This window comes from Aulostomus chinensis, chromosome 1 (assembly GCF_037954235.1).
Source record: "Aulostomus chinensis isolate RoL2024-O1b breed Wild chromosome 1, RoL_Achi_v1.0, whole genome shotgun sequence".
Taxonomy (NCBI): domain Eukaryota; kingdom Metazoa; phylum Chordata; class Actinopteri; order Syngnathiformes; family Aulostomidae; genus Aulostomus; species Aulostomus chinensis.
Window position 1 is genome coordinate 59,363,320 of NC_141320.1, and position 21,769 is coordinate 59,385,088.

A 21,769-nucleotide genomic window follows, 5' to 3' on the forward strand; every position below is an offset into this window, starting at 1 on the left:
AGATGATCCCGCTGCAGCTTGTATTAAGGCAGGGTTTCCAATCCCTCTGCTGGGCTTTGGCTGAGACACACATGGCAGATGGAAGGATGGACGGAGGAGAAAAAGGGAGAGGGAGGAAAAAAGATGGTGGGAGGGGGGGGGGGCCATGCTGTGACTCATTAGCCAACATTTACTGAAGGAACAAGGCTAACAGAAACCTGGGCGTGCTTGGATTCCTATTATTTCCAATGGAAAAAGCGTTAATTCTGAAAGTTCTGAGACGGAGCAAAAGCAGTGAACAACAAAATACATAAAAAGAAAAAGGTCTTAAGTAAGAAAAAGAAATGAATCATGTGTTTATTCATCTGCAGTGTCTCCTTTGATCGGACGGTACTGTGGCACCAAGATCCCTCCGGAGATCCAGTCGTCCTCCGGCCTGCTCTCCCTCTCGTTCCACACCGACATGGCCGTAGCCAAAGACGGCTTCTCCGCCCGCTACAACATAACACACAAAGAAGTCAGCAACTGTGAGTGTAACATCACTTTCAGCCTGTTTGTGTGTGTATTCCCCCCCCCCCCCTCCAAGAGTCCCTGCTGACACTCATCCTCCCCTCTTCATCTCTCACTCCTCTCTTAGCCTCTCGATCTTTTCAGCTCGCCGACTTTAATGCTATTTTAATCTGGAAGCTCTCTCTCAACCCGGAGAGGCAGACGCAGTATTTTCCCCTAGAATATAAATGAACTTCACCTCAATTTACTTCAGCTCACCTGTCGGGCGACTTCCTGGCTGCCCCTCTTCCTGTCTGGATTTCCTCTCTCTCTCTGTCTCGCTATCTCTCTCTCTCTCTTTCTCTCTTCAATCTAAAAAAAGAACCCCACTTCTTTAATATATCCCCGCCATGCCGTCCATTCTTCCCAGCATTCCACTGCAGCATGGCTCTGGGTATGGAGTCGGGGAAGATCAGCGACGATCAGATCACCGCTTCCAGCTCCTTCTACGACAACCGGTGGCTACCACGTCAGGCGCGCCTTAACAACCACGACAACGCCTGGACCCCGTCAGAGGACAGCAACAAAGAGTACATCCAGGTGAGTGCCGGACAGGTGTACCTCTCCTCGCTTAGCGAGTTAAACACAGGTAATTTAGAGATGATGGCACAGCGCGTGTGCTCTTACCGATAATACAGAGAAGATGTATTGGGCCGCGTCATCTCACATACAGTGAAGATGTACAGCAGGACACACGCACGCACGCACTGAGAAGAAATGGAGGAACTGCGAGCTGATGATAAGGAAGTGCTTCTGTGCTCTCAATCTTTTCCTGTCTCTCACACACGCGTTCGTCGGGCGTATGCAGAGGAGAGCGCAGAAGAGAGAAACCCTTGATTGATGAAGGTGCTTTTCAGGAATGCATCCGAACACCACGCCATTGATCTTTGCCTGCAGCTTTCCTCCCCTTACACACACACACACACACACACACACACACACACACGCACACAGACACCACTTGTGCTTCCGCAGCAGTAGGCCCCGGTCGGTGTCCATCCCTGGCTGTCTGTCTGACATATCTACGTCTCTGTCTCTATCCACACTGTAAATCCCTCGCAGTTGCTATATTCACCACTTCCTAGTACACCAACACCGTTTTTTTTGTTTTGTTTTTGTTTTCTTCAAAGGTTGACCTCCACTTCCTTAAGGTTTTGACGGGCATCGCCACACAGGGGGCCGTTTCCAAAGAGACACAGAAGTCTTACTACGTCACCACCTTCAAATTGGAGGTCAGCACCAACGGCGAGGACTGGATGGTCTATCGGCACGGCAAGAACCACAAGGTAGGCTTTCGGTTGGCCCTAGAATATAACTCAAGACATGAACCGCATGAAAACAAACCGGATTTGAATTTCCAGGAGTTTAGTTGCTGAATGCAACATTCCTGAGGGGGTCTTCCCCTCCCCTCCTTGGATTTATTTGTGAACCAGAGTCGTGACCCCAGTCATGAGGTAGGGAAAGAGGTGATAGGATGGAGGAAGAGATAGAGATAGGGAGAGGAGGGCGGGGGTGCTGACAAACAAGAACAATGGAGTCCTCTATGTGCCCTTTTCTTGGCTTGATATTTATTATCTCTCTCACATTAACGCTCAAACTGAGTCATGCAGAGGACTGGAAAATTGTTTAGCAACTTGATGTCTGAATTTAGTGGCGTTTAGTCGAGCCTCTCATATCCATCCGTGTTGGTGCGCGAATGCGAGCAGGTAGCTTTCGCCGGGCTCTGGGGGATTCCAACTCATATCTGGGTTGAGGTCACTGTGGATTTCAAAGCAGGAAAACCCAACCATGAGAGTATTTGGTGCTGGCAGGGTTAATCCCAATATACTTAACCGCTTGGGCTTGAGAGCCCCCCCGCCTTTGTGTACCAGTGATTGGTTTGGGTGGGTCCAGTGGGGGGTATTTGATGTGGAGATTATTGAGCGATTTGACTTAAAAGGAAAAAAAATCAACATCTGTGTAATTTATTAGAACCCCCTGAAATTCCCCATGCCGTCCACACACACACACGCACACACACACACACGCGCGCGCGCGCACACACACACACACAGACCAGTGACCTCTGGCTGATCTCTCTATGCGGAGATGTGTCCATATACGATGTCTGCTCATGTAATCTGAGTCTATTAATCTGTCTGAGCATAATAAACTGCTGAGGAACATTCACATTGGCACACAAGATACATTTGGGGTATTTCCTTTACTGTGATTCGACTTAATTATGGACAAGAACAAAGATGTCATCCAGAACATTCCTTTTTCTCGCTGATGGATGCACCAGATTCACTGACAAATCACTCAGGGTAAGTGCTTTTGCAGTCCTGATTCGGGGAATGTATGAAGACTTCCCTGTTTTTCATTCTCGTCATCAGCCGGGTTCTCCTCGAGTCCCCGTGGGCTGCACTCGAGTCTTCGTGACTGCTAATCCACCAGTCATGTCGTACAAACTCCCAGTTAGCCCATCCTAAGCCCCCCCAAAGAGCCCTTAAGTGGTTGAAGCTCAATTCTCACCAGGGGGGCTTGTAATAACTAGGATTTGGCTCTTAATTGTCATTTAACAGTGAGCCTGGAGCTAACGTGGCATCGGGATTGCATGTGTGCAGGTTTGCGCAAGGTTGAGCCACGCGTGCGTACGTTAGATATGAATGAATCCCCCGTGTTTAAAGGCGTTAGCTTGTGCAGCGCTATTTATCATCGCTTTTGTGTTAACCTGGTCACAAAGATTGGAGGATTACAAATAGGAATAGGAAGAAGCCATGAGAGAGAAAAGCACCTTTTTTTCTTCTTCTTTTTTTGCAAAGACATTTGCTGCAGGAAGAGAAAAAAAACAAAACACCAGCACTGCAGATCACAATCACCCAGTCACACGAGCAAGCAGGCTTTGTGTGAGTGTGTGTATGTGCGTGTGTGTGGGTGCGTGTGTGTTCGCTGACTTTCTGCATGCCAACACATTTTCCATTTGACACCCGTGTGACTTGTTAATTTTAAATCACACAATTCACATATGCACCTCATTACTTGATGAGACGCTAGCGCGCTGTGACATTACCCCGCCCTTTCTCTCTCTCTCTCTCTCTCTCTCTCTCTCTCTCTCTCTCTCTCTCTCTCTCTCTCACACACACACACACACACACACAATGATTTTTTTGTTTTTTCTTTGTGGCAATAAACACATCAGAAATACCCATGTTCACATAAAACACACACATGAACATCGGCAATGAGGGAATTCCCATCTGCGCCAGTGCTAACTGTGCTAAGCGCTACTGAACAGCATTGTTCGCATGTACTACATCTTTCAAACACACACACACACACACACACACACACATCATGCACACATAGTAACATGGGAGAGAGAAAAAGCCCACACAGCATTTCACCCTGCTCCTCCATCACACTGTGTCACATACATACACACCTACATGCAAGCGCACACACACTCTGTCTTCAGTCAACAGTTCTCAATATGTATACATACTCACACACACACACTTGCACACACTAAAGATGCACACAAATATGTGCCCAGTCAGGGTCAAAGTGACAAAACGGGAGACAAACGTGGTGTAAGACAATTTCAAAGGATCACTGCTTCAACCTGTGCTCGCTCATGCACGCACACACACACACACACACACACACACACACACACACACACACACACACAAACACACTCACTCTCTGTCACACACTGCTCGCCCCTCTCAGAGCCAGCGGTGGAGAGCGGCCAGCTGGAACCAGTTCTTACTGTCAACATCTTCATACGGAGAACAAGGAGGGGAGAGCAGAGGAGATGAGGGTAGAACGAAAGGGGGAGAGGGAGAGCGAGGGAGTAACTCGAGCAAGAAGAGGAGGAAGACGAGTGTAATGGACAGAGATTGAGATCGAGGGAACGACGCGCGCGGATGAAGGAACAGGCGGGAGTGGAATAATGTCTTGTGCTGAGCTCACCCCAATCTCCCCGTGGTGCCATCAGCTCGTAGGAAAACACTGGTAGATGAAGGAGACGTGCCAAAAGTAGACAAGGCAGAGACAGACAGAGGTGATAAATGAACCCAGCTGGGGTGCAGCCATCCGTGGACACTTTTCCAGAACGTTCCCCCCTCCAACCACTGAATTCTGGGATATTTACTGTAACGTTTTTAACGGTGACCTCGTTCTCTGCAGAGGTCATCAATAGTTAAACATCCATGGTGCTTTGCCAATGTCCGCAGTCTGACCGTCGCTATGCTGGGTGGGGGGTGGTGGGTGGTGGTGGGTTGCGGCGTCGGACTACATGCGGGGCTTCGTTATATTTTCATGACACACTGGGAGACACAACATGGCAACATCAATTATTCAGCTCACCTCGGTGGCATAAGGAGCGGAGTCAAACACACATACGCTAAAGCAAATAAACATGCCAGTCGTCGGGCAGATTACGGCGGTGGCAGCTCGGCCCTTCTTCTTACTCATTCACAAAATGAACAGGTTAATTCCTCTAATCTACTCAGGCAGCCATTGCAGAGCAGCTTCATTCATTCCCACTTAGTCACCAGGTTATCAACAGGTTAGTCAACACCCAACCATCTGCTTCCTAGGCTCGGTGACCTTTGACCTCAGAAGTATACCTTCACAATAGATGGTAGGAAGTGGACGCTGGCTGTTGCCTCGGAGTCTTTTATTCCCCTGGTTGAGTTGATCTGCTATTCATTTGTGGTCATCTGTTGCATGCTTTTTTTTGGGAGGGGGGGGGGGGAGTTGGGTTGTTGTCGTTTTTTTTTTTTAGTTGTTTTTCCTCACTGGAATTCTACATTTTAAAAAAGAAGAAGCTGCAGTTACTTTTACAGATTGTAAAGCCACCGTGGAAATTTGTGGTTATGGGTTGTTAGAAATGAAATTAGACTCTTGACAAAAGAAAAATGGGGCAGGCTTATTTTTATTTAGCAAAGACGTTAGCGCTAACAGGCTGATGGCTCTTTAGTCACGGAGGGCACGTCCACACCGGAACGCTTCTTCTTTGCTGAATCGAACATGAAGATGAACTTTCTCATGATTTGTTTGCAGTAAACTTGACCGCCAATTTTCTTGAGAATTGAGGAAATTCTATTTAGCGTCTCGCTGATGAAGCCCCTCATTGTCCTTCCCAGTTGCCCCGCCTCCTCTCGAACATTCCTGTCTTCATATCCCTCATTGAGTTATATCAGCTGCCCCGGATTCAACCCTGTCTTTCCTGCCCTCTCTCCTTCTTTCTCTCCTTCTTTCTCTCCTTCTCTCCCTCTCACATGCTCCTTCACATCTCTCTTCAGCTGTTTTCAACTAATATTCCGAGGACTCCTCATCCCCGCAGCCATTTTCATTTTTTTTTTTTTTTTGTGGTCTTTTTCCTCTCAGCTGCTCTTTGTTTCAGAATATCTGGGAGTGGTAAAGATGGGTCAGTTATGTGCGTGAGGCTTCCATCGTGCTCTTATCTGTGTGTGTGTGTGTGTGTGTGTGTGTGTGTGTGTGTGTGTAGGGGGGGGTTTACATAACCCCCATAAGAGCTTGCATCCACTGTTTGGCCTCCTAGGTAAACATAACGACTGTCTCTCGTCAATCCTGCAGCAGATACAGCAGAGATAGCCGCTCTTATCTGTTCAAACACTCCTACTGCTTTGTATTACCAGTGTCAGCTCCACTTGATTAAATCAGGCCATGCCCAAAATCAAATAAAACCCCCGGAGTGGGATTTTGAAGTCCTATCAGTTGTATTCCCACTGGTTAATGAATTTCTGGAATATAACATCATTTTTGAGAGGCATATGCCAGACGGGGGATTTTACAAATAGGTCACTATAATCCAATATGGCTGACTGAAACCAGATTATTTATCGAGAGAAGAGGGTGCCACTTTTGTCGGCTAAGGGGGTTAGCCTCCGTTTGATCATCCTGCGCTCAGATCGGTGTAAAAGTAAAGTCGCGCAGGTTGGGCTTTTTTTTATTTTCTTTAATGTTCAATTCGGCTGCTTGCCTGGTCGACTACAAGCGGATAGAGAGTGTGGTCTCCTGTGTGTGTGGCTCTGCAGCCAGCTAGCGCCCCGCAGATCTGCAGCATCTGTCTTTTTATTAAAAAAAAAACAAAAGTGAAAGAAAAAAGAACTCCATTTTTCATTCATATTGGCCGACTGCCTTCCTGGTGAAAATGACTCATGTTAGAAGTTTTCTGCGTTTGTGGAGGGAGGAGAAACTTGGAGTTGATGAGGTGAAGGAGGAAGAGGAAGAGGAAGAGGAAGTCATCGATGATGACAAACAAGAGGTTCTGGTTTCCCACTAAAGCAAAGAAAGGACGAGTCACGTCTGTCATTGAATGTCCCCGTCCAACACCCACAAACATCCCAGGACCCTTTTCTACCCACTACAGGAAAACACTTGACCACCCTGGTTCTATTTCACCCCCCCACCCCCACCCCCTCCTCCCTGTGGAAGGAAGGGAGTGTCCAAATGCTTCACGAAGTAAATTTCTCTCACATCCCGCCCACCTGGATAGACTTCCTGCGTCTCACGGGCCAATCATGTTCGGTCGTGTCAGGTCATGTCTCCCACAGCGGCCGGTAGAATCGAGATGTGAGGGGAGAGAGAGAAGCCCCTCATCCATGGCGAGGCTTTCCCAGCCTCCCAGCGCCAAACCTTTGACCTCAAAACATATCGACAGCTGGGCGGGTGACATTGGATCTGTGTTTGGGTTGTCTCAGCTTTGTCCGGCCTGCCACTGTGTGTGTGTGTGTGTGTGTGTGTAGCCATGCGAAACCTTGCACTGTGGGTAGCATGAGTGTGTGTGTGTGTGTGTGTGTGTGTGTGTGTGTGTGTGTGTGTGAGAGAGATAACACCATGCAAGCCCTCATACGGGTGTGAACATGTGACCGAATTTTTGACGCATTTTAATCTGTCTTTTTCCCAGATTTTCCACGCCAACACCGATCCAGCTGAGGTGGTTCTGAACCGAGTCCCACAGCCAGTTTTGGCCCGGTTCGTCCGTATCAGACCGCAGACCTGGAGGAACGGCATCGCCCTGCGCTTTGAGCTTTATGGATGCCAGATTACAGGTGTGTGTGCGTGTGTGTGCGCGCGTGCATGCGCGCGTGTGTGTGTGTGTGTGTTTCAGGAGGATGGATATTTCTAACTTTATTTTGCCTCAGCTAAGTTCACCGCAGTTTTCTTCCTGGCTCAGTTTCTTGCTCACGGGCATTTTAGGGATTTAGGGATTCAAACCAGCGATGCTGCGGTCAGAGGATACACAAGTTATATTTTGAAATCAGATTTAAAGACATCAACAGAAAAGAACCAGGAACACACACACACACGCACACGCACACACACACTCGTACATATGTGTTTTAGTTCTCTCCCACTCTCCCTGCGCTATCTTTTAAAAATAGCAAGCCTCAGGCTAATGAAAGCAAAGTTTGACTGTATTCTTCCTTGCAGAGGCTGCACCAGTGTCATTTCCCTCCTTGCTTGTTCCCGGCTGTCTCTCTCTCATCGACACTCTCCCACATCTTCTCCGTCTCTAACCTCCTCTACCACCACCGCCGCCGCCGCTACCCCCCCCCCCCCTCATGGTTTTAGCTTCTTTTTGATGTGTCCTCTTTGCTCTGTGTGCTCTTCTATATTGAGAAATGAGTAGCGATCAATCATTCATGGCTCCCCGTTCGCGCTTACATCAGAAACTCTGATTCACTTCAGCTTCAACAGCTGCTATTGAAATAACTGTTAGGTCTTACAGTACAGGTACACACACACACACACACACACACATGCACGCACGCAGGCGTTTTCTAAATATGGGAGATGACCTCAAAAGGCAGCTCCCCCTTTGAAATGTACACAGACATCACCCACCGGCGCGCGCGCGCGCGCACACACACACACACACACATGCACACACACACACTTCCTGTGCCTTTTATTCATTATTTACATCTCCTGCTTTTGCAGTGACATAACAGCATGAAACTTTGATCTGCTTTCTCTTAAACCGTCAGCACAACTAACATCTCCCCATCTCCCTTCCTCCTGCCCTTTCTCACTTCCTCTGTGTCTCCCTCACTTCCTCCCCCCCCCCCCCTCTCTACCTATGCCACCCTCCAAGCTCATTCACCACCCTTCATCTTCTACCCTTCCTCCTCCCACTGTTCGTCACCGTAGGAGTCTCATCCCTACGTCTCGCTCTTCCTCCCAGCTTCTCCAAGCCATCATCTTTTTTATTTATTTATTTTTTTACCCACTTTCCGCTCTCTGCCTCCTGGCTCCTCGTATTATACCTTTCTTATCCCCTTAATCCTCATTTCTCCCTCTCATATACTCCCGCAGCAACTTCACTTTCAATGCTACCCGCCCATCCATATCTGAGTTTCACTTCCAAGTGCTTTTAAATACAGTCAGACGATGTACATAATGTGTTCAGCACAGTGGAAGAAAGCTGGTGAACAATGTGTTGAAAACACCCTGAAATATTTGCGGGAGATGTGAAGTGTATGAATGCAGAGCGAGGAAAATGTGCCCATTCAGCAGCAGACTTAACGTGCACATTTATCTCACTAATAGGAGTCTAATTGCATAGTGAACATGAAGAGGGAGTTGTGCACCTCCCCCGTCTCTGAGCTCTCCCTCTCCTTCTTACTCCAGTCTGAAGTCTTAATGCTTAGAGGCCAGTAGTGCAGTGCTGTGGTGAAGCTTAACAGCTCCCATGTGGGAATATGTGTAACTGTGTGAGTGTGTGTTAGGTCATGGCTGTGAGTTTGTCCGCCAAACCCTCCTGAGGTGAAGGTTAAAGTTGCATTATCTACTTTCCAGACGCTCGGTGTTCAGACCTGCAGGGGCTGCTCTCAGGCCTGCTCCCGGACGCCCAGATCTCAGCCTCGTCCAGCAGGGACATGGTGTGGAACCCCGGGACGGCTCGTCTGGTGGCTAGCCGCTCTGGTTGGTTCCCTGCTCCCGCTCAACCTCTGGCTGGAGAGGAGTGGCTTCAGGTACTCCCATTCATGCAGGCTTCATGAAAAATGAAGAAAGTTGTGCAATTAGTAGAAAATAGCAAAGTTACACGCCTGGAAAAGTGAACGAATAAAGCCAGAAATTGTCGGGAGAGTCATGGAAAACTCTCTTCTGGTTAATTTACTGTAATACATGTAGTTTGGCATCAATTAAATCTACGCTGCGGGGATTTCCCGCATGGTTATCCTGGTCGGAGGCCTGGCTGCTGACCATCCAGTGAAGGACTGTTTCAGTTGTTCGATGCAACTTTAAAAACGCCTCATCTTGCCATTTGAACTCTCCAGGTGGATCTCGGTGTGCCTAAGACTGTGCGTGGAGTCATCACCCAGGGAGCGAGGGGTGGAGACGCGGGAGGCGGTGCGACCACAGATAACCGTGCGTTTGTCAGGAAATACAAAGTGGCGCACAGCCTGAATGCAAAAGACTGGAATTTCGTCATGGACAGGAAGACTAGCTTACCCAAGGTGGGTTAGGGTGCAGGATGGGTAGATAATTATGTGTTGCACATAACACCAGTTCACCAACCTGTAATTGTGTTCAGATTTTCGAGGGGAATACACACTATGACACCCCGGAGCTGCGTCACATCGAGGAGACGGTAGCCCAGTACGTCCGGCTGTATCCAGAGCGGTGGTCTCCTGCAGGGATTGGAATGAGAGTGGAGATCCTGGGCTGTGACCTTCCAGGTAGGACCATCCTCCGACATTGGAGCAGGAATCAGTTTATATATGGCAATTTACCGCCAGCGCTGTAATGAACCGATCCAACCAGAACTGAACGGAGGCTCATTAGACATGCATGAGTCTGCTAGCGAGAGAGGAAGATCACGCAGCAATTGTTAACCTTTATTATTTTCATTTGTTTGTTTGTTTTTTTGATTGTTTCACCTGGGGGGGACAAAAAGACTGTGTGTGTATGCTACATCAGGAGGGAGTGGATCGGGTTAGGCTGAAAGGAATGCACCCCCCCCCCCCCCCCGAGACTTCTCCGGCTTGGTCTGCTTTCCAGATGTGATGTGGCGCTCATGAGCGCACATATGGACTTTCACTGTTTACCGCTCCCTCTGCGCCTGAGCAGGATGACCTGACAGTATAGCACCGAGCCAGAGCACAGACAGCATATAGACACACACATCAAACAAACCACAGACATGGACATCGTCTTACACACACACACACACACACTACTAATCGCTCCAAATCCGCCGTATATTAAATCCTTTATAAAAGTCAGTAAAGAAGTAACCGTCTTTGCTCAACGGCTCCTAAAATGCAGCTCACGAAGCCTCATTTTTCTTCTATCCTTCGCTCCTCGAGCCTCTCACCGCATGCAGGAAACAAATGTGTTTTTCATTTAATGTTGCTTAACAAGTGGGACGCCCAAGAAGCACAACCACCACGAACGAACCGACACAAGATGAAGCGAGAACCTCAAGGATTACTGCTTTTAGCATCGGGGTGATTTGAGGGGAAAAGTGGCTCCCAAATGTGTCTGCTGATGGTCACACATTGTTCACAGGCGTTCCCCAAGTCAGCAGGAATAGTGGACCGCCGCTGACAGCCTGTAAATCATTCACTTCCCTTTTCCACTTAATTCTATTCTTCCCTGCTCTCTGTCCCATCCTCAGTCAAGCCCCTCTTTTGAATTTTGTCTCTCTGCATATTTTTTTTTACCCCCTCCACCTCAAATCTTGCCTCGCGCAGTTTAGTAGCCGCTACCAAACAGTCGAGTACTGTCTCCCTCCTCCATTCCTACACATGGTTGTAGTTCCTTGTTTTCCCTCCCTGAGGCCCAGTGCGTGGGTCCATAAATGTTTTTGTTCTTTTTTTTTTTTTGTTACAATGCCTCCCCATCTCCTCTGTTGCGCATCACTCACACACACACACACACACGCACAAACACACAGCTGCTTTCTTTTTCTAGTGTACTAGCACCAAAAGTGAAATATGCACGAGGTTTTAGTCGAAGGAGAGGAGCATCATATTGTTGAATTCTCATATCGGTAATAAAACCCAGGTGCTCCTTGTTCTTCCTGACAGTAATTCACACACGTGGGCTGTTCATGTCACTGTTTTCAGAGCATGCCATCTTTTAAAAAGTCCACTGTGTGTGTTTGTGTTTGTGTGTGTGTGTGTGTGTGTGTGTGTGTGTGTGTATCTCCAAGCGAAGATTTCCAAAAAAGCTTTCTACATAATTGATTTTCTTCTTCTCTGACATATTGCTGACTCAGCTTCTTTGAAGAGTGAGCGATGTCTTTTATGCAGATATAGTTGGCCCTGGCTAACAAAATGTGTGTGTGTGTGTGTGTGTGTGTGTGTGTGTGTGTGTGTGTGTGTGTGTGTGTGAAAATAATAACGCATGTAAAAGGGTTTAATCTGTGCGCATGTGTTTTTTTTCTCCGTGTGTGTGCGTGGAGCAGGTGCAACCAAATGTGTATCTGTGTTTGCTGCGCCAGCAGCCCCCCTTGAGTCCACTTCTAAGTGCTGGTGCTTCATCCCATGCATGGTGATGACTTGCATCATCACCTGCAGCACTAGACACATTATGTAAGACAACACTCCACTGCAGAGAGACTGTCCCCCACCCCCCACCCCCCACTCCCCTTTCTCTAAATCCTCTGCTGCGCATGTACAGTAGGCCTCACCCACATCAAGGTCAGGGCTCGGGGCAAGGCAGGCAAGGTCACACACGGTCTCTGCCTCGCATAAGCATCCACACCCACCCAATTGGACCAGTCGTTCCCATTCCCATTGCCCCTGACACCCCTGTCACACCCTGGAAAGGTCAGCACATTTACACTGTGACAAGGCGTGACCTTTGAAAGCATGGACTGCTGTGGAGCTTGGGTAGAATCTTAATGGACTAGAGTGTGTGTGTAATGTGTTAATGCGTGTTTGCCTCTGCACACACGCGGGAGTGTGTGTGTGTGTGTGTGTGTGTGTGTGTGTGTGTGTGTGTGTGTGTGTGTGTGTGTGTGTGTGTGTGTGTGTACTCAGGTAGAAGCGTTTGGTGTATTCTAACGGGGGTGGGGGGAGTTAAAGGTTAGACTAAAATAAAAAGGCAAAAACAAATATGCAAGTGAGAGAAAAGGAGGGGCGGAGGTTTTCTATTTGGGTGCTTGTTTTCACTTTCCTTACTTGCCTTACCTTCCCGGTGTGCCGACAGCGATAAGAGTCTCATTAGGTAGCTAATGACTGGCATAAAGGACATGACATTAACGCTGAGTTAATGTCAGAAGCCATCGCCAGCTGTGGTCGTCTCTTTCATGTCTGCCATTTCTACAGCTGGGAAGCAGTCGCGCACATTTCCACAGGAAGTTCCCTGCAAGCGGATCAATTGTGTACCACGCCGCGTTTGTTACCCTTAGTGGCTTCCATAGTCTTTAAATGATGCTGGAAGTCACTCAGAAGGAGGGAAATGAGCAGCAGGAGGCTCTGTCAGAGCTCAACGTGCTGACTCCTCCCTTTGAGACGTGCTTGTTTCCTTTCCAAGTCAGCCGCAAATAAGACGAGGCGGGGAAACTCACTGATAAGACGTTTGGTCTGCTTCCACTTGTCTAAGATACGGCAAAAGAAAAGACGAAAAGAAACAACAACATGTGTCCTGAATGACTTCACACGGTTAAAAACAAGGGTGGAAGCTGCTCCGCTTGTTTTATTCACATGATTAATTCGGGTGAGACGTGACCCAAACCTCAACGTAAACTCCCAGTACGCTCCCAGATTGACCCATCTGCTCCTAATAACACCAGGCTTTCTCCCACTTCACATTCCAACCGCGGCCTGCGCAACATGTGTGTGTTTGTGAGTCCGTGTGACGTGTTTTAACAAGTCGATTGTTGGCTTACTTCTGCGTCTTGTTTGTCTTATTTTGTGACGGATGAAAACAAAGGCACACATTTTTAAGATGGAGCCAGAGTATTTCCTTACTCTACGCTGGTTCTCCCCTCCATGCGAGTTATGAGTAATGAAGTGAGGGAGACACTAGTATACTTACAAGAAAACACAGAGCGGGAGATGGAGTGTGTGTGTGTGTGTGTGTGTGCGTGCGTGCGTGCGTGCGCGCATGTTCTGACAACCAGTGAGTGGTCCCAGAGTGCGATCATCCCGTCCAAGGTCGAGGGGAGTTTGTTAGACACGTCCATCCATCAACCTTAGCACTACACATTCTGTGTGTGTGTGTGTGTGTGTGTGTGTGTGTGTGTGTGTGTGTTTGTGTGTGTGTGTATGTCTGAATATTTGAGTCAGGGTGCGTTAAGACAGATTCTGACGCCTGAGCACCCAGACACAACATGACGGGGGCTCCCCCGGGTGCGCTGGGGGCTATCTGTGCCTGCCTCGGCTCGTCTCTGGCGCTCTGGGTGGGATGACCGAACGGAGGCAGGAAATGATGTCACACTCTACCATGACATGCACTGTTACTCACACATAAAAGGACAGTGAGATATGTTGTTTATGCGCTGAAAAATGGAGGAAAAACATCCTCCCGTTTCTTTGGAAGTGCTGGATTGCTCTGCTCTACAGGCCACAAAGAACAAGAAGATAACTCATTTCCTTCTATGGAGGTTTTATGTACCTTTTTGTGTGCCTGTGCTGGGATCAGTTGCCAGGCAACCAGCAAAGAAACCAGGAAGTCACTGCTCCCAGTCTGGAAATAATCAGAGGTGCACCCCTCTATATATTAGCAGGTAAACTAGTGTGCTGTCAGCTAGGTTAGCTGTTTAGCTGAAGCTACCCCACCACTGGCTATGACATCATATTTAGCTCACAGACATCAGAGTGACATTGATCTTCTCATCTCTCTTGGCAAGAAAGTGAAACACTCCAAACTTTCAGCATGAGTGATACAGATCTGAGTGCTTTCCAGCGGATAAATCCCTGGAAGAAAGTTTGGATGTGAAGTGTATAAAGAGACTCCACCTCAACGCTGTACGTTTCCTTTGCCGCTTATCACTTCCTCTCATCAGCACATCCTGGCCCCGCGTCATGTGAGGAGAAATTCCTCCTAAATAAACTCTGGCTGATGAATGTGTCCTCTCGATCTTAAGCCTGACAGTTGTGTCATACGCGCCTTTGACCTCAGCTGTGTGGTTGTGTCCGTAGAAACCACCACGCCGGCGGACACCGCCACGCCAACTCTGCCTGCAGGCGTTGAAACCACGACGATCCCTGTGAAGACTACAGGTGAGGGCAGGAAGCTGAGCTGAATAGCGTTTCACTGGAGATGAATGGTCCGCAACGAGTGATTTCCATCTTCTGTCTACCCTCTGGCTCCCTCTTTCCTTCCTCATTTGCTCCCTGCTCCTCCACAGTCGCCACCTTTCCTCCATCAGACGGCGTGTGTGACTTTGACCACGGCTTGTGTGGGTGGACCCATGACCCCAACGCCCCTCTGATCTGGTCTCTGCACAGCCACGGTGAGTCTGCTCATCCGTCATGTTCCGTCTGCTTCATTAATCTGGGGTAATGTTAAAAAAAGCGGTGCTCAGGATGACTCTGGATAAGTGCCACGGGGCGATCACCTCTCCTTTTTCTTTTTTTTTCTCGACATCGCACGCTTTGCTGCAGAGCTTTTATGTATGCAGCTGCAAGGAAAATTTCATTTGGTCACAGAAAATTGCACAAGCACAAATGCATTATTTTATCAACCTCACCGGGTCTAGACGAGACGCTGTTTTCTATAATTAAATGGACTCATTCTCCCTGTGCATCTTCATTGAGTCCATTTTCAATTTGATTAAAATAATTCCTTAAATTGAAACTGGTCTAATTTAGCAGTGACACTGTCTGCCAGACGCCCGCTCTCTCTTTCCGGGAGTGAACGAGAATTCAAATGAACTGAGGGAATCAGGAGGAAAGGCGTACACACACACACACAGACACACCGGCGGTCTCGCCTGAAAGTGTGTGACGTCGGCGCGGGGAAGGGTTAAGGAGCGGTAGCGCAAATTAAGCTCAGAGCAGGAGATTCCAAAGACGAGGCGCTATTCCCAACCGTCCGTTACTGCCCTGCAATTACCTCCAGCACATCCCAGATGATGCCGTGTAGGCTTCCATCTACTTAGACACTCCTTGAAGAAATAATTATTCCTTCTCCCTTTTTATACATACCCGCGGATCAAAAGTGCAGCTTTTGGCGTGTTATTAAAAGCCATGGAAGACGTTTCCTTCTGGGTCTGAGGGAAGGTTTTTTTTTATAGCACTGTTTTTAATATGCAGGAGTCGGGATTGTTATCCCAAACTTGTTTTAAAATTCATTGGTTTTCAGCTAGTCTCCATGAAAGATTTAGCGTTCCTCCAGCTGGAGAGAATTAAACAGGAGGCTTCAGCTTGTCCAGCTGCTCTTTTTTTTTCGTGTGTGTGTGTGTGCGCGTGTGTGTCAAATTTGTGATGTCACCTGGATCTTGTTCAGCAGGGATCTCTCAGCAAAGGCGGACATTTTCTTCTGGCGTGACTTATTTAGGTCACAACTGTCTTTGACAGGGGGGGCTTCAAAGTGTTCGTCTTTCATCACAGCCAGATTAGTCAGGTTGTGGCTTTTCATGTATTAAGAATTATTTCCAGTCGTTCCGACGCGCCGCGGAAGCCTTTGATTTCCATCGCAGGTGTCAAAGGTCAGACATCCCCTGGATCATTATTTCACCACGATCAAATTACTATTTAATCCTCTAAAATTCAGAAATGTGGCCTTCTACTTGACACGGAAACCTCCTCACCTCCTGATCGACTTTCTGGAAGGAGTCACGAGGCTAAAGTGGCCACATCACCGGCCTGAACACACCCCTTGTCGTACACGCGCTCGCTAACTAGACTTCATAGATTGAGTCCTTGTTTGCTTCCGCTGCAGGGGACCCACTGTGAAATGGATTAATAATGCTCTCTTGTGCTGTGTATTGCCAGGCAGCCTCGATTATGAGCTGTCTGGTGAACAAAAGACACAATGATGGGGGGGGGGGGGGGGGGGGGGCGAGTGCTGCAAGACACTGCGCTTCAACTCAAGGCAGAGGGGCTGGAACAGTCTTTGGTCCACATTAAAATGAATGTTAAACGCCACCGCCATCACTTGCACATCCTCCTCTCTGTGCCCACACACACACACACACACACACACACACACACAGGCCTGTGAAAGGCCAAGGGACATACTGTCACACACTCTGTCTGAAGTGTCACACACAGGCGAGCCTGAGCGTATGGCGGGCAGAGGGGAGCTGTCAAGTCGGGGGGAAGATTTGTCCCAACAGATACCAGCTTGTCTGATGTGCTGGAAAGACCACATGTACAAACACACACACACACACACACACACACACACACACACACACACACACACACACACACACACACACACACAGTCAGTCATTCAGTCAATAACTCCAGCATGGGTAAAAACAGACAGCCTTACTGTATGCTACCACTCCTGATATAAAGCAGATGTTGCATTTATAGAGTACAAACGTGTTGTTGTTTCTGGGAAACCAAAAGAACTACAAGAGATACATTCATGCCGGCTGTGGAAAATACCTCTCACAAACACACACACACACACACACACACACACACACACACACACACACACACACGCGCGCGTACCTCCAAACAGTTACTCATGATAAAACAGGTGTTTTAATCTGCACATTGTTGATACTGGACTTGTTTCCCACAGGGCCCACTTAGGAAATTCTTCACCAGACGTCTCATTGAGTCACTCCCTCGTGCGCGCGCGCACACACACACGCGCACACACTCACACACACATACATGCACTCCTACGTACAGTAGAAACGCCAATCTCACTCTCACAATGCAATTTATGTCCAATTTACAAACTAAACATCCTCTGGTGTAAACAAAATGAAGTGGCGTGCATTTTTTTGTGCGTGTGTGTGGGGCTTTTTCCGTTTGTTGAAGTCATTTACCTGGATGGGAATGAGGAGAGATTGGCCCCCAGAGCCTTGGCTGCTGACCCTCGTGTCTGAGTGGACTGACCCTATTCTTCTCAGTGTTTATATTTGTCATATCCCCTATTGTTCGGGGTGACTATTGTGCGGTAGCGACCCGGCTCCCATTGGAGTCGTGTCTGAATGTTTGGTGATGACTAATGATCGTGTGATCGTGAAACTACGTGTTTGTGCAGCATCCATCTAGAGTGGATATCAGAAGGCTTTTCAAATTTCCCAGTTTTTACTGCCTGGAGCGCTGGAATGAAACCCCATTAAATCCGACTTTTTTACGGTTCATTTGACAGAAGCAACCAACTCAAGGTTAAAACGTGGCTGTGCTCATTTCTGGCAATGTGTTTAAATACTGAAACAGCTTGGTAGCATAAAAACTTGACCGACCCCCCCCCCCCCCCCCCCCACAAAAAAAAAAAAACGTCTCTTGACTCTTAATCCATGTTGCATCCCTTCCAGAGCTCAACAGCTACCTCTACATGGACGCAAGCCTGAAGACGGAGAAGCAGCGAGCGCGGCTCCTGAGCCCCGTGGTGTCTGCTGACACCGGACCCCTCTGCCTCCTCTTTAACTACCAGATGTTGGGGGACGCCGAGGGCCACCTGAGGGTCCTGCTGTGGGATGCCCACAACGAGGAAACCGTTCTTTGGACGCTGAAAGACGATCAGGGCCCAGTGTGGAAGGAGGGTCGTACCATCCTGCCTCGCTCGCCCAAAGATTTCCAGGTAGTGCTTGAAAAAAAGCCGTCGCTGAGCTTTATCCTTTACCGTACGTCCGTAAGGCGGTCGCTAGAGAGAGCTAACATCCGGCGCAGAGCAGGAGAAAGTATCAGCGTTAACCTCTCGTTCGCCTTGGGTCAGGTTCGGCTTCAAAGAGAGATGAAATACTCCGTGATGTCTCCTTTGGCAGAGCGATTGTTTAGGGACCGCTGTGAATTTGTCAGAGACATCACAAGCCGTTAATGTTCTCATGAAATAGTCAAGTGAGGGAGCTCGCAGAGAGAGGCAAGACGGTTGCAAGTGTTGAGTGCAACTTTGAAATCGCAGGCACTGTATTAAGTTTTTATCTGTTTCTCCTCCTCCTCCTCCTTCTCTTGCTTGTCCTCGTTCTCTATCCCCCCTCCCTCCCTCCCTCCCTCCCTCCCTCCCCTTCCACCCACCCACCTCTGTTCCCATCCTGTTTCCTTCTTCCCTCCTCTTCCTCCTCTCGGTTAGGTTGTGATGGAGGGTTTCTTTATGCACGGCACCAGAGGACACATCTGGATAGACAACATCCACATGAGCTCCAGCACGCCTCTGGAGGAGTGTACACGTAAGTCACACACACACACACGCACACACACACACAGAGTTTTGAGTGACTTTGACTGACTTGCCAAAAATCATCAAAAAGCTACACACACACACACACACACACACACACAAGCGTGCATCTGAACACCATCGCCTCCATTAATCTCCCCTCACACCTCCTCATCTTAAAGCCATGAGGTCCTCGAAGCAGTGACACACATGAAGTGATAAACACCCGCACCCCCCCCCCCCCCCAATCCCAATCCCGTTTTGGAGAGCGTTTCTATTCCAAGAAGCCAACTGAATACAGAGATGAAAGCAGGAAAGAGAGGGAGGGACAGCATTTACTCCTCCACAAAAAAAATATGTAAAGAGAAGAAGAATGGGAAAAGTAGGCCATAAACGCCCCGTGGGCTCCTGCGATGCTAATCTATGTTTCATTAGATTCCTCTTCTTTTCTTTCTCTCGTCTCCCTCCATCTCTCTTGCGCTCACTCCTCAGTCGTATTTGTAAACAGAGCTTTTTCCCGAGCTGTCAAAGGGAATTACTAGACAGGCTGTTTCCCAAGCAAGTTTCCGGGTGCCTGGTGTGAGCCGGCGTAGCCTCCTTAATCTGTCCCGAGCAGGGGCTTTTGAGAGGGTCTTAAACAGATCAGAGAGCGAGCTGGGGGTGCAGCGCCAAAAAATCTGCCGTCATCACTCCTGACTGACGTCCAATGTGCTTTGGAGCTGGACCACAACTGGGGAGATAGTGTGTGTGTGTGTGTGTGTGTGTGTGTGTGTGTGTGTGTGTGTGTGTGTGTGTGTGTCCCCAGCTTGTGACAAACACCTCAGTTTGAGTGTGTTTTTCGCCTCTCTATGTTTGCATTCCGTAAGTCACTTAGTATGTCACCATAGTCTTGAGAGAATCCGAGCAGCGCAGCAGCTTGGAAGATGACAACCCTAAAACTCCCTTCCTCCTTCGCCACTCCCAGAGCATGCTGGGATGCTGCTTATCACCCAGCACAGTTGAAGGTTTTTTTTTTTTTTTCCACAGTACGTTGGCGTTCCCGCCAAAAGGCGCCAGTTCCCAAGTCGGCTTCGCTCTTTCTCTCTCACCCGCCCCCAACAAACACACGCACGCACACACACACACACACATATATACACACCACATCTTTGTGTTTGCATTCCGGGCAATCAAAGTGAAGGTTCTGCTCTGTGCATTTGCAGCAAGCCAAAAAAACAAAACAGCCCTCTCCAGTTGAACTGAACGCTGCAGATAAACAACTTGAAAATGCGTGAACTTTGGGAACACGCGCACGTCCCAATTCACACAATGTTCTGGGTTTGAAATCGCTTTCTAACGAGGAGTAAATGCCATAATTCGTGCGAGTTATCAGAGGAATTAACGTACATTTCCTCAGGAGTTTGATAGTCTCGTGACATTTGTTTGACATTTGGCTGACTTTTTCCTCATTATCAAAGTTATCTAACAGTCCTCTCTCTCTCTCTCTCTCTCTCTCTCTCTCTCTCTCTCTCTCTCTCTCTCTCTCCTTACAGAGCCTATTGCCGCCTTTTCTCCGGAAATGACAGGTGAGTTACATTTGATGTCACTTCCTCTCTTGGTCTTGCTTCCTGCTCGTTGACATGCACCAGCCTTGGAGTTAATGACTCGGTGGCACAAGGACGTCTCAACCACTACATCAGCTGCACAAACTAGCTAACGGCTGCAAGAGCTGTGTGCACTTTTTGGGGTTTTGTTTCTTTTTATGATTCATCAGCAGCAGCATGTACACAAACGTACTAAATCGGAATCATTTTCCCCGTGTTTTAACCTATTTGAATGCATTTGTTTACGTGCATTCGTTTCAGCGTGCTCGGTCTCGGTGGAAGCACAGAAGCTAAATCAAGCAGCGGGCTACGCGTTCCCGGTTTTACGCCGTCCGACGCAACCTGAGGGGTTTTAAATAACTGTGTGCCTCATGAAAAATATTTAGAGCATCTTGCGAGACTCTATGAGATTGATGTTAGTGTTTGGCATCTCATAATGTCTTCCAATAAGATAAGAGCTCGGTGCGGATATGATGTGTGTGAGTGAGTGTGGGTGAGTGTGTGCACTTCTTTGGCTTTTCTACTCCTTCCTGCCGAGTCTCTCACCCTTGAAAACACACATACACACACACACACACACGCACACGCACAAACACACATATTAATATCACTGCTTCTACACACCGGTGTCCCAAGTGAAAAGCAATCAGATAGAGTGACTGAGCAGCAGCGGCGGCGGCAGCAGCAGCAGCAGCAGCAGCAGCAGCGAGCGCGGGTGTCTCTCCTATCCTCTCCACAAACTCAGCTCTGTCTAATGAGAGTCTGCAGTGTGAAGTAGCAGAAGCACGCACCATTTCCCTCTGTAATTATGTGACATGGTCCAAAAAATCAGCTCCGCTTCACTCCTTCTAGTTCAATGTCACATTCTCTCAGTTTTACAGCTCTCAATGTCGACGTTGGATGGCACACGTGGGCTTTATTTTATTTTATTTTATATTTTTTTTTGCCGGTGTGTTTGAATAGGAGATGTTGTTGGGTAGGAGAGACGTCTTGGAAGGCTGTTAGCTGGTTCTCCCCCAAGAATTGGACGATGGGAGTTCAAGCCAGGTGCGGCAGGATCTGTGGAGATAGTCTCCAAGGAGAAGGCGCTTGGCTTTGAGGAGGAGAGGACTGGCCAGGATGCATGTGAAAAATGCTCAAACTGAGAACAGGAGAGATTATACCCTCAAAACAAACGTGCCATCTCGAGCCAGCTCTCAGTAACAAATCCCTGTCCGATCTGGGCTCCGGGAGAGCTCTGGAACATGGGATTCCTGCGTGGTGTCCGAGTCTTGCATGGTTCTGAGACTTCATCAAGGGGCTGCGGGGAACTCGCTGTGCCAGTGCGAAACAGGAAGAGAGAGCTCCGTAATCCAATGTGTGTGGGTGCTTTGTTAACTAATTATTTT

General features: G+C 48.3%; 1 protein-coding gene across 3 annotated transcripts in view; it reads left to right on the forward strand.

Annotated features, from left to right (window-relative positions):
- The window catches only part of nrp2a (neuropilin 2a), a 51,349-nt gene that overhangs the window by 25,735 nt on the left and 3,845 nt on the right, over window positions 1-21,769 (forward strand). For all 3 annotated transcript variants that reach the window (XM_086179484.1, XM_086179392.1, XM_086179517.1), the window contains exons 5-16: window positions 351-506; window positions 899-1,068; window positions 1,659-1,814; window positions 7,451-7,595; window positions 9,346-9,521; window positions 9,828-10,007; window positions 10,085-10,229; window positions 14,646-14,726; window positions 14,855-14,959; window positions 17,957-18,222; window positions 18,712-18,808; window positions 20,331-20,363. In XM_086179484.1, coding sequence (XP_086035610.1) covers window positions 351-506; window positions 899-1,068; window positions 1,659-1,814; window positions 7,451-7,595; window positions 9,346-9,521; window positions 9,828-10,007; window positions 10,085-10,229; window positions 14,646-14,726; window positions 14,855-14,959; window positions 17,957-18,222; window positions 18,712-18,808; window positions 20,331-20,363 — 1,710 coding nt within the window. The remainder of the gene's footprint in view (window positions 1-350; window positions 507-898; window positions 1,069-1,658; window positions 1,815-7,450; window positions 7,596-9,345; window positions 9,522-9,827; window positions 10,008-10,084; window positions 10,230-14,645; window positions 14,727-14,854; window positions 14,960-17,956; window positions 18,223-18,711; window positions 18,809-20,330; window positions 20,364-21,769) is intronic.